General features: G+C 50.4%; 5 protein-coding genes across 5 annotated transcripts; 4 read left to right on the forward strand and 1 right to left on the reverse strand.

The window, feature by feature from the left end:
- Positions 1-362: 362 nt before the first annotated feature.
- On the forward strand, positions 363-1942 carry UCRPA7_5802 (putative acyl- dehydrogenase family member 11 protein; the record flags this gene model as incomplete). The annotated part of the gene is made up of 5 exons (XM_007918346.1): positions 363-386; positions 450-526; positions 581-1007; positions 1062-1379; positions 1433-1942. The coding sequence occupies 5 exons, from the start codon at positions 363-365 to the stop codon at positions 1940-1942; spliced, it is 1356 nt and encodes a 451-aa protein (XP_007916537.1).
- Positions 1943-2505: 563 nt separating this feature from the next.
- UCRPA7_5803 (putative spo12-like protein) lies at positions 2506-2909 on the forward strand (the record flags this gene model as incomplete). The annotated part of the gene is made up of 3 exons (XM_007918347.1): positions 2506-2636; positions 2691-2777; positions 2828-2909. The coding sequence occupies 3 exons, from the start codon at positions 2506-2508 to the stop codon at positions 2907-2909; spliced, it is 300 nt and encodes a 99-aa protein (XP_007916538.1).
- Positions 2910-4964: 2055 nt separating this feature from the next.
- UCRPA7_5804 (putative pre-mrna-splicing factor cwc2 protein) lies at positions 4965-6125 on the forward strand (the record flags this gene model as incomplete). The annotated part of the gene is made up of 1 exon (XM_007918348.1): positions 4965-6125. One exon carries the CDS (start codon positions 4965-4967, stop codon positions 6123-6125), a length of 1161 nt encoding a protein of 386 aa, XP_007916539.1.
- Positions 6126-7780: 1655 nt separating this feature from the next.
- UCRPA7_5805 (putative urease accessory protein) lies at positions 7781-9615 on the reverse strand (the record flags this gene model as incomplete). Its single annotated transcript, XM_007918349.1, has 3 exons — positions 7781-7819; positions 7953-9496; positions 9549-9615. The coding sequence occupies 3 exons, from the start codon at positions 9613-9615 to the stop codon at positions 7781-7783; spliced, it is 1650 nt and encodes a 549-aa protein (XP_007916540.1).
- A 555-nt stretch (positions 9616-10170) lies between these two features.
- Positions 10171-15294, forward strand: UCRPA7_5806 (putative serine threonine-protein kinase gcn2 protein; the record flags this gene model as incomplete). The annotated part of the gene is made up of 8 exons (XM_007918350.1): positions 10171-10380; positions 10435-11100; positions 11647-12576; positions 12662-12932; positions 13158-13404; positions 13546-14048; positions 14098-14519; positions 14575-15294. 8 exons carry the CDS (start codon positions 10171-10173, stop codon positions 15292-15294), a joined length of 3969 nt encoding a protein of 1322 aa, XP_007916541.1.
- Positions 15295-15450: the final 156 nt, after the last annotated feature.

Genomic DNA, 15450 nt, shown 5'->3' on the forward strand with positions numbered 1-15450 from the left:
TTATCTCCGCCTCCGTCTCCGCTCAGGCTCCGGTGGAGGAATTGCATTACCACGGCCCAGGTTCCCCAGATGCAGGCGCCTCCAATTTGGCGGCCCCCGAGCCAGGCCGTTTCAGGCGTTGGTCACCCTGCTCAGTGGCACCAAACCCCGCTGCCATTGCTGTCTCCATCCGCCTTACCTCGGCAGGCTCATAAGCTAGAGACAGCAACCGTCGGCAACACCTGCACCCCAGCTTGAAATCGAATGATGGTTCAATGGGAGCTACCCCGACGGTTCTCTTAAGTTTGACTTGTGACCCCGGGGTGATTTAGTTAGCTCTTTAATCTGTTCTGTAAATCATTTTATTGCCCAGTCTTCTCAGGATGTCCTCCCAAATACCAGTTATAGTGCGTTGCCGCCTCTGTCGAAACGTCGCTACAGTTTGATTGTCCTTGCTGACTCTTGTCTAGGTGCAGGGTCGTGTCAGCGATCGGGCCAAGAAGACCCTTGACCTCGTCGCCAAATTCGTCGAGGAAGAATGCATCCCGTAAGTTAGCCTGTCGTTGCTATCCAATGCTGACTAGTTAACGTCTGTGTTCAGTGCTGATCCAGTCCTGGAAGCCCAGGTCGGGCAAGGAGACGCAAGATGGGATCACCACCCGTCAGTCGTGGACGACCTCAAGGTCAAGGCAAAGTCCCTTGGTTTGTGGAACATGTTTCTCCCAAAAGGGCATTATAAGGAGTCTCCCGGTTTCTCCAATCTCGAGTATGGCCTGATGGCCGAGTGGCTCGGCAAGTCCAAGATTGCGTCAGAGGCAGTCAATTGCTCGGCACCCGACACAGGCAACATGGAGGTCCTTGCCAAGTACGGCAACGATGCACAGAAGGCTCAATGGTTGAAGCCCCTGATGGACGGAGAGATTCGCTCCGCATTCCTCATGACAGAACCCCAAGTTGCATCATCGGATGCCAGGAACATTGAGCTGAGCATTGAAAAGGAAGGGAATGAGTATGTTCTCAACGGTCAGGTATGTTTCCCCATATATAGCTCCAGTGACATACGGCTGACACCTTTGCCACAGAAATGGTGGTCTAGCGGCGCCGGTGACCCGAGATGTAAGATCTATATCGTGATGGGCAAGAGCGATGGCCAAAACAAGGACCCTTACAAGCAGCAATCAGTGGTCTTGGTGCCAGCGGACACTCCGGGTATCACTATTCACCGTATGCTTTCAGTCTACGGCTACGATGATGCTCCCCATGGACATGGCCATATCACCTTTAAGAACGTGCGTGTGCCGGTCACCAGTATGGTACTTGGAGAAGGACGGGGATTCGAGATCATTCAGGGACGCCTAGGGCCAGGTCGTATCCACCACGCTATGCGTTCTATTGGCGCTGTAAGGAGTCACAACATACACAGATTAGAATGCTTGCTAATGTCCTGTCGTAGGCCGAGAAAGCACTTGAGTGGATGCTCATGAGGATCAACGATCCCAAAAAGAAAACCTTCGGAAAGCAGCTACGAGAGCACGGCGTCATTCTAGAGTGGGTTGCCAAGTCTCGCATTGAAATTGACGCTGCTCGAATGGTTGTACTCAATGCCGCTATCAAGATGGATGACTTCGGTCCCAAGGCCGCTCTGAAGGAAATTGCAGAGGCCAAGGTTCTGATCCCACAAATGGCGCTGACAGTCATCGACCGAGCTGTGCAGGCATTTGGAGGCGCCGGTGTCAGTCAGGATACGCCATTAGCATACATGTGGGCAGGTATCAGGACACTGAGACTTGCTGATGGACCGGATGAGGTCCACCTTGCACAAATGGGCCGTAACGAGAACAAGCGTGGTAAGGAAGTGACGGCCAAAATACTGGCACAAAAGCAGAAGACCGACCAGCTCTTGAAGCAGTACGGCGTCAAGTACGCTGAACCAGGTTCCAATATTGCCAAGTCCAAGTTGTAAGATATAATTCAATCAGCGGCAGAGAATGTAATACCTAGGTAGATCACCCGGTCATCGAAACATTGATAAATTGTGTACACCCACAGACGTGTCTGTTCAAATAGATTATGTTTTCTGGGCCAATGGACAGACCACCTTCAAGGGGACATGATGCACATATAATTTTTGTTTCACGGTGAATGCTACATGATGCTGGTTCTTGTTTGCGATAATTGGATCAGGTGTGCCGGAGGGCATAGTAGCCCCACCATCAAAAGCCCACCTGGCAGCGGACGAAGCCTGGGTTGCCCCGCCAATGTGACTCAGGAAAATCAACACTACCAACAAAGCGCATTCCTGGGATGCAAGGCCTTTGTCTATCTGCCTTTTAAATTCAGACTGGCAACTTCATGGGAAAATCGAGGCACACCTTTTGCAAGCTCTCACTTACTATCAACCCCCAATTCGCAAAGATCCGGTTCTATTGTGCATCTTAAGGTTGCAGAGACAGAATCAGTCACTTCTAGCTGCACACTTTCATCATACCAAAACTTCCTCCAGAACGCATCCTTGCTATCGCTAATATGTCTACGAACGTGCTGTCAGCGAAGGACGTCAACGCAACTATGACCTCACAGGAGTCCAACTCGAAGTCCTCAATCAAGAGCATGGAATACCATCGCCAGGTTCTACAGTCTAAGATGGAAGAGGCCCAGTAAGATATATTGAGATCGTGCAATGCTCGCAGTACTCACTCACCATATTGTAGGACCAAGCAATACATCTCTCCCTCCGACAACATTATGAGCCCCTGTACCGCAAAGCTCAATGCTCTGCGCAACAAGCAGGTCGGAAAGTAGGTTTACCTGCTACGTGAAGTGTACCACATTGCTGATCATAATACAGGGTCAAGCCCAAGTCTCTATTCGCCCAAGCGTCTGCTAAGAAACTCGAGGGCGAGGGATTGTTCGGGACCAAGAACCTATAAATCACCCAATGGCTCACCTTCTTCTCTCTACCTAATTCCATTCCACCGCCACGAGTTGTATTAATCCGCAAAATACGCCAGCACAGGCACACCCTGGTTTTTTGATGATGAGGTCTTCTTGCTTTCGAAGGACCTGGGAACAAGTTTCGGCGTTTTGGGATCCACTAGAACCGGCTATACTAGGACAAAAACCTTGTAACGACACGAATTGACGACATGACTTCTCAAAATCGCAAAGATGCCTCGGTGATATGCTGCTAAAACGCCTATTTCACATCGTCTTCTTTGACTCAAGCCTTCCACCCGCTAACTATGTAGACAACATCCTCATCTGCTACCACATGACCCAGCCCTACTCGTTGCGGTATATGCCGTGCACTCGCTCCCCAAACCAAGGCGTACTTGAAGGTATCCTTGAGCGTCCTGTGTATACGATCGCAAACGTCCTCGATGCTGCTGTTACTCCGGACGATCAAGGCTTCACCAAAATCCGGGTCGACACCTTTTCGTTTTGTGTATATCCTGATGAGTCTGAGTTCTTTCCAGCACCGATCCACAACGTCCTGGATCCCCAAGTCTAATTCGCAACTCATCACAACCGTCTGAGGTTCCCTCGCCAACTTGTCGAGAAAGTCTAATGAGACGCTGTCGATCTTGTTATACACGTATAAGCACTTGATATACTTTCGATGATCCTTCATTATCACGTCGATAAACTCATCAACTGTGGCATTCTCGTCCCGGACGAGAACTTCACAATTCAGTATCTTGTAGTCTCGGAGAATGTTGTAGATCATCTTCTCATCCAGGTTCTTCGGAGGTGATTGGAATGTTATCTTCATTCCGCCAGCTTTCTTCGGCTTGAGATAGATGTTTCTAGTACTGTAAGCTGGCAGATCATTATGAAAATGGCGCATCTTAGACGTACGGGGGCTCTCTGTTCAGCCGAATTCCAACGGCCTCCAACTCCGCTTCTAACAGTGCTCTTTGCTCTGCCTTCTTGGTCGCATCGAGTACCATCAATATCAAGTCACTAGTCTTCGCGGCTGAGATGACTTGGCGACCTCGACCTTTACCTTCAGAAGCTCCTTCAATGATACCGGGTAAATCTAGTAGTTGAATCTCGGCGCCTCCGTATTCCAGCACACCCGGAATTGCCGTCAGCGTTGTGAAAGCGTATGCGGCCACTTCAGATCTCGTCTTGGTGACTTTGGATAAAAATGTAGACTTTCCTACAGAAGGAAAGCCCACAAGAGCTATTCTTGCATCTCCGCTCTTGCTCACATCAAATCCAGCACCGCCGCCTCCTCCAGCACCTGGCCCTGGCTCTAAAAGTTGTGCACGGAGACGAGCGAGCTTTCTGGCGAGGTGGGTCAGTCCATATAGTTGTCCTCGTTGATATTGTCAACATACCCTTTCAATAAACCCAAATGATATTCTGAAACTGTAAGCGATATGATTTTTACTTGAGTCATGGTGAAACTTACCGGTTGCCTTGTTTTCTATGAAAGAATCAGTACATTAGCCCGTGCCAGCTAAAAACCAGGGGCCAGTAGAATGATCCTATAACCAGGCATCGACAAACACATCGATATTCTGGTGATGACACATAACACTGAACCCTTCGTAAGACTGAGGAACTCCTTACTTTGGGTCCTCCTCATCTCATCCTCGATCCTAGACGAAGATTAGCCCCGCCTTGTTCTGTAACGCGCAAGAAGCAGACATACTCCTTAATTTTTTCTGTAATGTTCACCATCTTGACGACGGGGTATATCAACCGAACTAAAAGCAAACAAAAGTCATCAAAGTGGGCTATCAGCAACCCAAATCTCTTTGAGGGCGATATGAGGATGAGGGAAAACGGCCTGAAAGTATATCTGCGAAGCGTCGAGGTGGGCAGAATTTCGTAGTGGGGTTAGAATCACATAATCGCAGCCACGTTCCTTTCTCACCGCCTACCCAAAGCGGCTTACGCCACAGTCTTGGCCTAGGCTTTTCTTTGCCGCCAGCGCAATGATCTTGCAGCACCTCAACACTGCAGAACGTGCAAAGATGGCCGACGAAGTCGAGGAAAACCAGGAGCTCGCGCTAACCACGACGAGTACCGAGATTGCTGCGCCGACGGAAAAGAAGGTGAAGAAGATCATACGGAAGAAGAAGCGCCCGGCAAGACCGCAAATCGACCCTGCCTTGATCAAGTCGGAACCACCACCGCAAACTGGTACGATCTTCAATATCTGGTATAACAAATGGTCGGGTGGCGATCGCGAAGACAAGTATCTGTCAAAGACGCCAGCGAAAGGACGATGCAATATCGCAAAGGACAGCGGATATACCAAGGCAGATAAGGTCCCTGGGAGCTATTTCTGTCTCTTTTTCGCGCGCGGTGTATGCCCGAGAGGCCAGGACTGCGAGTACCTCCACCGGCTTCCCGGTATACACGACATCTTCAATCCCAACGTTGACTGTTTTGGGCGGGACAAGTTTTCAGACTACCGAGATGATATGGGTGGCGTTGGAAGCTTCATGCGACAGAACAGAACGATCTACGTGGGGAGGATACATGTCACTGACGATATCGAGGAGATTGTGTCTCGACACTTTGCGGAATGGGGTCAGGTTGAGCGTGTCAGAGTCCTCAATACCCGTGGCGTCGCCTTCATAACATACACAAACGAGGCGAATGCCCAGTTTGCGAAGGAGGCAATGGCCCATCAGGCTCTGGACCACGAAGAAGTACTGAACGTGCGCTGGGCGACAGCCGATCCGAATCCCATGGCTCAGGCAAGAGAAGCTAGACGGATCGAGGAACAGGCGGCAGAGGCGATTAGACGTGCACTCCCTGCAGAGTATATTGCAGAGATTGAAGGGAGGGATCCAGAGGCAAGGAAACGCCGCAAGCTCGAGAGCAATTATGGCTTGGAAGGATACGAAGCGCCAGATGAAGTGCATTTTGCCCGTGGCTCCAATGCTGTCAATCCCCTGGGAAGGGATGGATATGAACTCGAACACGAGCAGCGATTGATGATCGAGAGCGGCGAGCTCGACGGGGAGCAACTCGCGATCGAGCCAGCTCAGCCTGTCGAGGGCAATGGCATCTTTTCCAGCAACACTCTGGCTGCTTTGAATTCAGCTAAGGTCGCTGTCGCGTCAAAGCCTAAAGCCACCGCATCTGCCGGGCCTCTAGTATCTTACGATAGCGACAGTGATTAAGGCGTTTGGTGTATTATTAGGCCATGGGATATGTATATTACGGAGACGACTATAAAATGATACCATATTGACTTCAAATTGATGTCTGAAACTTTCTATACGCTTCAAGATGTACATGTGAATCAGCTATTGAATATCCTAGAGTACAGTACTTCATGTCTTCCAAACCAAAGATCCATAACCGGTACACTCTGGCCAGCCTCTTCTATAGGGGTATTCCACTCTCGTTCAATCATCGCCGTGATCATGCCTTGGACTTCAGCGCTAGCAAGGACTTTCTGTGCCTGATATGGCCCAAACATGCTTGCGCGTACCGCAGCCGATATCAGGGCCTTGATGTGGCCGAGCATGAAGACGTATGCAGTCTGCTGTAAGCTCAGGCCCACCAGATTTGATACGGCGCCGAATAATGGCGCAAGATGTGCCGAAACCGTCGGCAGAGTATCTGCTGCCTCGTTGGTGCTGGAATAGCTGGAGCTGGACCGAAGCAGGGAGGAGTATGGCTTCAGTGCCTCCACTGCCCTGGGCGGGAGCGAAGAAGCAAATGACCTCTCCCAGATACCGAGGAGAGCGCGCCCTTGAGCAATAGAAGCACGCCGACCAACCGTACAGATAATGGCAGCATCAAGGCAGTCGTCGAGCTCCGCTATTGAGCTAGGGTTTCTGTACGCCGCAAACACGAAAGGTAGTGTGGTTGAGGCATACGATGAGACAGAAACGGGCAGGAAGGCAGAGAACGAAGACGTGCCGCGCGTGTGCGCAAGATACGACTCCAAGCCACTGCTGAATGCGAAGGACCCGAGAGGAAGCGCCGAATCTGCAAGCAGCAGAAGGAAGTGATTTGACAAGGATGCTTGTGGAGTGACTCGACAATTGTCAGCTGCACGGCATCTCTGTATTTGAGGTATCAAGACACCTACCTGGCTGTCTAGGCTCTTCATGAGATTTATCATGTCCGTTGCGTGAGCGTAAGTGGCTTCTGGCCTGAGCTATCCTGCTCTCAAGCTCCTCGATCTTAGCTTCGATATCCTCAATAGACACATCATCAAGACGCTCGGAAATTGCCGAGTCCATACTCATGGCGAGCACTCATTGTGGTCAAGTCAAAGTTGAAAAGTGAATTGAAAGAAGACTGAACTTAAGTAGATTGCGGGGCAAAAGAGCTCTAATTCAACAACTAACTCCAAACAGCGTCTGCCGTATACTTCGGCTTACCTAGAACAACCCAAAACCCATTCCCTAAGACAGCCTTTACGCCACGCGATGCTTTGAACACTATCCTCATCCTCATCAGAACCTGGCATTCTCTTTGTACAAAACACTCTCCTGGGCTTTCCTCCGCTCCGCCTTCTTCTGCTCCAGGCGCGCCAGTGCAGCAGCCCGTCGATTGGGTGGAAGGGTACTTCGCGAAGTATTCATTGCCCAAAGATTACTACTATCAATATTGGAAGGGCCTCCGAGTTTTCTGAATCTGCCTTGCAGAAGATCGATTCGAGGGCCTTCACTCTCGGCCGACGATGGACGCAATGCGTCCAGTGCAGCTTGTACCTCAGGAATAGTAGTCTTCGCTCGACTCTCAACTTTATCGTCATGAAGAGACGTGCGAGAAAGCCGAGGTTTCGTTGTGAGTCTGGCTTTGGCAGAATCCGACCGTCTTAGGCCGCTTGTAAGACTTGCGACTCTAGCATCAACGTCTTTTATAAGCGCGTCTAGATTCTCTTGGTCATCAAGATCAGCTAAGATTGCCGCTGAAGTCTTCCTGCTTTCCTGGCGTAATGTCGAAGATGCAGGGCGAGGTGCCTCGGGCTGGGCCTTCTCGGCGAGTACACGACCAATCCCCTCATTGCTGTTGCGACTGCCATTCTGACGTAGATTCAAACTTGAGCTCTTTCCAGCACCGCGTCTATCAGAGGCTCGGCCATAAGTCCTATCCTTGACCTCCATTTCTAGCCGATTAATCGTGATGCTAGCATCTTCGTTCTCCCGCTGGCGCGCATCTTGCTCCGCCTTCAATTTAGCTTGCAAGTCTACGAGTTTCTTTGACCGCGCGTTCGAGTCGTGTTGCTTAGAAGTCAAAGACTTTATGTCGTGCTTAAGAATCTCGGCATCGCTTGTTTTCAAGGAACGGATCTCGTTCTTGAGTTCGTCGATCTCCTCGTTCTTCCGGTTAAGCACTTCTCTTGCCTCTGCGTATCGTGCCTTGGCATTCTCCTTCAAGGTGTTGTAATCTGCTTTCAATTTCTGGAGGTGGCCATCCTTTCTCTCACATTCTTCCTCCGATCTCTTCAAACGGCCCTCGAGCTCGGCAATTTTAGACGTACTCTTTGAAAGGTCTGCCGCAATCCTCTTATGCTCAACTTCTAGCTTGAGTTCTCGCTGTTCTGCAGATCTTAGATCAGCCTTCAAACGTTGGACATCTCCCCGAAGTCTGTCAAGCTCCTTAACCTGCTCTCGGGCCTTTCTAAGTTCTCGCTGCGTGTCAAGGAGCGTCTTTGCGGTGCGAGGTGAAGCAACTTGTCGACGTCGTTTACCACACTCGCCTGTTTCGATTTGGCCAGTCTTGAGCAAAGACTCCAGCTCCTCCACCTGCTCTCGATACTGAACAGCCAGAGCCGTTTGTCGCGCGAGATCTTCCATCATTTCCTCGTCGTTGCTACTCGAGCCCTTCAACCGCTGAGTCGCAAGGCGTCCAGCGAGTTCAGTCACCTTTCCTTCCATCCGTGAGACCTTTTCCTGCTCTTCCCTGAGTTTCTGGTTCAAGTTTAGAGCCTCGGCATCCTTCATCTTAGCGTAAGACTTTGCGAGATGCTTGTACTTAACCAGCTTCTCCATTTCTGCCTTGGCTTCTTCGTGATACTTCTGGAATTCGGACTTCCAGTACCGTCCTGATTGGGAATGAGGCTCATTGAGGTCGACCGTGATATCAGCATCCATCTCCAAATCGTCCACCTCCTCCCAGGCGTCCTCAGGATCTTTGGCCTGGGATTCTGCAATCTTGCCGTCAGCCTTAGCTGGTCTATTTCGCTGCTTGCGTGCATTTTCCAGAGCTTCAGTCAACTTAGTCCGTGGTCGCAGTTTCGATGTTCCATCGTCCTTAGCCCCAATTGCAGTCTTGTGATCCTTGACATCACGGCCAAAGGAAACGCGTTTTCGACGCGTCGTGCCAGTGCCAGGCGTCAGAAGAATGCCGGCTGGTTTCGTCGGAGACTTGAATCCATCGTCATCGTCTTTGGCGGTCTTCGCTTGGCTGTTGTTGTCTGCCTCCTCGAGTACTTGATCGCGAGCTGCCGGCGTTCCAAACAAGGCTGTTTTGAAAGCTCGTGCGGCGAATACGGGAGCGGGCGTGTCTGGCTGCTCGATTTGTGTATCATCTACGCTCAATGTCAGCAATTGAAGCTTCTCTGTTCGCACTTCCAAGCTCACCTGGATTGACGGGCGGCGGCGCGCCAGTCGCGGCCTCCAAGCCGCGCTTCATTACCCAGCCAAGCATCTTGCTTGTTGTGACTGTGCTCTCTAGTACGAGTAAGAACTCATAAATATGTTCGAATTAGTCCATACGTTGTGTGCGAACAGTAAGCCTGAGACGTTGAGAGTCGTGTTGTGGGCCGCCTGACTGCAGGTATTGTGTTTACTTGGTTGCCCCAAACGGCAAAGGCATTGACTTGTAGCGCGTCTTTGGACGGGTCGGCAGTGTTTCCAGGGTCGACGGGAGTCAGTGCGTTTCGCTGCTCTACATGGAAGCTTGGTGATTGGCCAGTGGGTGAGCCAGTGCTTCCACGCCCTACGTAATGGGGGGTTACAGTAACAACCCCGCCATCAGCCCTGCATTTACAGGGCCGACTTTCGATCGAGTCACATTTCATCTGATCCATCTCAGACTCAGACCTCTCGCTCACTGAGGCAACAGATTGCCGCCTTTTCACTTGTAAATTCTAGCTGATAGCCGTGTTTATCGCCATGGGCTCGCCTCAGTAAAGTCTCGCGGCCGTACCGGGCTGCGATTCTTCGAGTGCTCCTTCGCCACTGAAGGAAAGATCTGGTCAAGATGGCTTGGAAGAAGCCTGGTCCGTCGAAGAAGGCCGCCCAATCCCCCAAGAAGAATGAGAATCCAAGCTTCCCTGGGCTCAAGCCTGGGGACAAGACTGCACCGGCACAGACGAAGTATGAAGAGCTCCAGGAGAATGAAGTGATGGTGCTGCAAGCCATCTATGGCGAGGACTTTGTACAACATGAAGCTGCCCACAGTGCCTGGAAGGTAATTTCTTCTCTTTGAACCTATCTCATCGTTCATATGACTAACATGTTACAGAAATCTGAACCATCTTTCGATATCAGAATCAAGGCATCATCAGATGAGGATGTTGCCTTGACTTTAGGGGTAGTGCTCACCGCCACGTACCCTAAAACACCCCCGTTGTTGACAGTGAAACGCCATGACACCCTGCGGGAGTCAACCATGTTCAAGGTGCAAAAGTTCCTGGAGACAAAGCCAAAGCTGTTTGCCACTGAAGAACAAGAGATGGTTGACCGAATTGTTGAAGGCATTCGTGAAATCCTCGAGGATGCTGCCCAAGCAAAGGCCGCCGGTCTCGAGTTGCCATCGTTAGAGGAAGAGAGAGCTGCCCACGAGATGGCTTTGGCGAAACTCGCCCAAGATCAAAAGGAGCAGGAAGAACGCAAGAAGCAAGAAGAGACTAAAGAGGAAGAGCGCGTGCTTGGAGACATGCTCCAGGAAGAGCTCAAACGGCAAAAAGCCAAAGCGCGAGATGCAAGGAAAAAGAATCGGACGAATCTGTCACCTGAACGGTTGCCCGAGGACTACAAGGACCCCGAGGTTGAGCATATTGTCTTCGATCAGCCATGCAAATTGACCGACAGCACAGGTAATACGATGTACTTCACTACTGTCACCGGAAAGTCTCATTTCCGCAGTGGACCGGTCTCTGACGTTTATATCGTCCGTCCTGTACTCTCTGTCCGTCTGGATCGTCCAAGTTTAGCATTGAAGCTTTCGGGGCTTCATTCGTCGGGAAAAGACGCCGCTCAATTCAAGAAGCAACTTCAGTCGTTGGAAGTACAATTAGAATCAATGAAGAAACTTCGACATCGGCATATCCTCGATCTTCTGGACTTCAGGGTTGACCGAGTCGTTGTGGAAAATGATAATTCGGCTCCAACGAGTTGGAATGTCAGTATACTTTGTCCCTTAGCCGAGAAGGGACCACTTGAAGAGTTACTGGATCTTGCCGGCCACTTAGATGTCAGCAAGGTCCGTAGCTGGACAACAGACCTCCTAGATGCATTGGGGTTTCTTCATAGTCACGGCGTGCTCCACCAAGACATTCATCCAAGCAACGTCTTGCTTGTCAGAGAATCAACTGGAGACATTGTCCCCAAATTGGCAGACGCTGGATACCAAAGGGAGTTGCACAATATCTGCACCAAGACACAAACTGTGACTTCTATGAGAGCCGCAAAGTCAGCTTACTGGTTTCCTCCTGAAATTGCTGGCGTCTCAAAGCCCCAATACACTCAAAAGACGGATATCTGGGACTTTGGGGTTGTATTCCTGCAGATGATATTCGGCCTGGATGTGCTCCACAAGTATCATTCTCCTCTGGATCTTATGGACACTCTGGACCTTTCGTCTCCATTGGAAGAACTGGTATCGAAATTTTTCAAAGCGGATCCGAAGAAACGCCCTCGGGCTTTTGAGCTGAGCTCTAGCGAGTTCTTGGCAACAGATGCACCGGTTCTCGTGGAGGATAGTTCTGCCATCATCTCCGGATCACTGGTATTGCCGCAAAACTTTCCATCGAGGTCGAGACATGATTCGACGAATGTTCGTGGCACAGTATCTTCGAGATACCGAGAAGACTTCGTGGAAGAGGGTCGTTTGGGCAAGGGTGGTTTTGGAGAAGTCGTCAAAGCCCGAAAGAAGCTCGATGGCCAGATATATGCAATCAAGAAAATCACTCAAAAGTCTCAAGCTGGCTTGACAGAGATTTTGAAAGAAGTCCGTCTTTTGTCGCAACTAAGTCACCCAGCTGTGGTGCGATACTATAACACCTGGTTGGAAGAGATTCCAGATTACTCGGATACCGAAGGCGAAACATCCACAGAAGGTGTCAATACCGAAGGCTCGCAAGGCACACTATCACAAGGTATTGACATTGAATTCGCTACAAGTAAAGGAGGTCTAGACTTCATGTCTTCGAGCGGATATCCTCAGGTTGAATTCGGCTTTGATGACACGGAGGGTGAATCCGATGCCGATGACGGTGATGAAGGTCTAGACGATTCCTCAGATTCAGAGAGCGAGTCAGAAACCGGTGGTAACGGCGAAGTTAATGGTCAAGTCGCCCTACCGGAACGAAGACGGCTGCGAAGACAAAGCACTCGACCCTTCCGAACTGTGATGTACATATCGATGGAATATTGCGAGAAGAGAGTAAGTGAACTATCCTTTCTCGAACTGGACTCTCAAATCCCCGTGATGGGAACTTTCTTGAAAGCTGCTTAATAACATATCATAGACTTTGCGAGATCTGATTTCACGAAATCTATCTAAGGACACGGAGGAGATTTGGCGTCTCTTCAGACAAGTACTAGAGGGTTTGGTCCATATTCACAGCCTGAACATCGTACATCGGGATCTCAAGCCAGAGAATATTTTCATCAGCGTTGGTCCTGATGGCGTTAACAATGTCAAAATAGGAGACTTCGGACTGGCGACAAGTGGTCAGTTCGCTGGTGAGAAAGGGGTGCCTGCTGCCCCCGATGCGAGCGATCTGACTAGGAGCATCGGTACGTCTGTGTACGTTGCCCCAGAAGTCCGAACAGGTGTCAACGGTAGTTACACGTCGAAAGTTGATGTAAGAAATCTGGATTTGCATCTTCAACTCTTTTGTTAACTCTTCTAGATGTATTCTCTCGGAGTCATATTCTTCGAAATGTCATACCCGCCAATGCTGGGCATGCAGAGGGCCATAGTTCTAGAAGCTCTTCGCAAATCCCCACCCGTGCTTCCAGTCGACTTCGATCCTGCGGAGAAGACGCAAATGGACATAATCCTCTCCTTGCTCACTCATAATCCAAAGGAGCGCCCGTCAAGCGCGGAACTGTTGAAAAGCGGGAAGCTGCCAGTGCAGATGGAGAGTGAAACCATCAGGCGAACTCTTGCCGGTCTAGCTGACCCGAACTCGCCCTATTACCAAAAGATGCTGTCCACCCTGTTTGCACGACAGCTAGAGCAGACCAAAGACTTTGCTTGGGATATGTCTGCGCAAATTGTAGGTCAGAATGACTTGCTACGCCAGTATATCGTCAAAGAAGCTCTTACATCGATATTCCGTCGTCATGGCGCGGTTGAAACGCCGCGGCATTGTCTCTATCCACGCTCATCATATTATGGGCCCAGTGTAGTGCAGCTTCTTGACCAGAACGGCACCCTGGTTCAGCTTCCTTTTGATCTCATGATGGGCAATGCCAGGATGCTTGCGAAGACGTCGAACATGCCCGTTGCCCCAAAATCGTATGCATTTGGCAGCGTTTTCCGTGACCGGCATGGTGGAGGACAACCAAACATGTTTGGAGAAGTCGATTTCGACATCGTAAGTACTGATACACTGGACCTTGCGTTGAAAGAAGCGGAGGTGATCAAAGTGGTGGATGAAATCATCACGACCTTCCCACATCTATCTTCAAACCAGATGGTCTTCCAGTTAGGACATTCTGACCTGCTTCAACTGATTTTCGACTATTGTGGAGTGGAGCATGTGGCTAGAAGGCCTGCCGCAGAAGCCTTGAGCAAACTCAATATACGAGGGTTGACATGGCAGAAACTTCGTGGCGAGCTCCGCTCACCTCTTGTGGGTGTATCGGCAACGAGCGTAGATGAACTGCAGAGGTTTGATTTCAGAGGTAAGTGGGTTTCAACAGGCGCTCAACATAATTATACTGATCAAATTAGACACCCCAAGTAAAGCATTTTCGAAGTTGAAAACCCTCTTTGAGGGCACCGACAATTACCAGAAAGCTTCATCTACCCTTGCGCATCTCAAGGAAGTCTATGAGTTCTGTAAACGCCTAGGTGTCAGTAGCAAAATCTACGTGAACCCCCTCAACAGCATCAACGCGGCATTCTTCTCAGGTGGGATCATGTTCTCCTGCATTTACGACAAGAAGGTCAAGGATGTCTTCGCAGCAGGCGGCAGATATGACAGCCTCATCAAGGAGCATCGCCCCAAGGTAGGGGGCCAATTTGAGGAGCGCCGTGCTGTTGGTATCACGCTTGCATGGGAGAGACTGGCTCAAGCCCCTAAATCCGGTGGGAAGGCCTTCTTGAAGAAGGCGGTTGAGGAAGAGGGTCAAGGCATGTTCAGCAGCAAACGAGTAAGCGGTGAATCTGTTCTGATTCAATGAAGACATTACTGATGTATATCCCAAGTGTGATGTTCTCGTGGGCAGCTTCGATCCGACTATTTTGCGTACTACTGGAGTTGAGCTATTGCAAACTCTCTGGGGAAACGACATCAGCGCGGAACTCGCCAGGGATGCCAGATCACCTGAAGAACTCATCTCGAAGCATCGGGACGAGAACCATTCCTGGATTGTTATTGTGAAGAGTGACATCTTGAAGATCAAGACCATGGGACGGAAGGATGCCTCGGACGTCGACATTCCTGCCAGAGAGCTTGTGCCTTGGCTCAAAGGAGAGATGCGAGACCGGGAATCTCGTACCATGGTCAGGACCAGGGGGACTAACCAGCTTTCAGAGCAGAGTGCTTCAACCGACAAGAGCCACGAACAGGAGGTCAGGGTACTTGTTGCCCAGACAAAGAGTAAGAAGTTCAACCGCCAGATGGTGGTGGAGCAGGCCCAGGCCAGCGCCTCGAAGCTTGTACAGTCCTTCCTAAGCGGACCGGTCGCTGCCATCGAGACGACGGACCAGGTGATGGACGAGATCAGAAAAACATGTCTGTCCAAGCCAGAAAGCTGGCGCAAGGTCGAGCAGAGCGTGACGACGGCAGAGAGGAACTACGTGAGGGAGGTGCACGACATGCTCGAGTCCTGGAGGACCGAATTTGAGAGCGGCAGCGGCACGAGACATGCATTTGTCTACAACTTCCGTACGGCGAACTGTATATACTACGATCTAGGGGCTTAACCCACAGATGGCTATTAGATGGCTGAGGTTGTGCTGTGTTGGTGGGCTTGCTCTTAAGAGCCTGATCAAGAAGGGGCCACGTGCCAAGGGATACGCATGTTTTCCTTTTATTTAGATGCTTTATTAGTAGTAGTTTGGCCAATACGTAGATACCCA

This window comes from Phaeoacremonium minimum (assembly GCF_000392275.1).
Source record: "Phaeoacremonium minimum UCRPA7 unplaced genomic scaffold PA7_03_scaffold_435, whole genome shotgun sequence".
In the NCBI taxonomy this organism is placed as follows: domain Eukaryota; kingdom Fungi; phylum Ascomycota; class Sordariomycetes; order Togniniales; family Togniniaceae; genus Phaeoacremonium; species Phaeoacremonium minimum.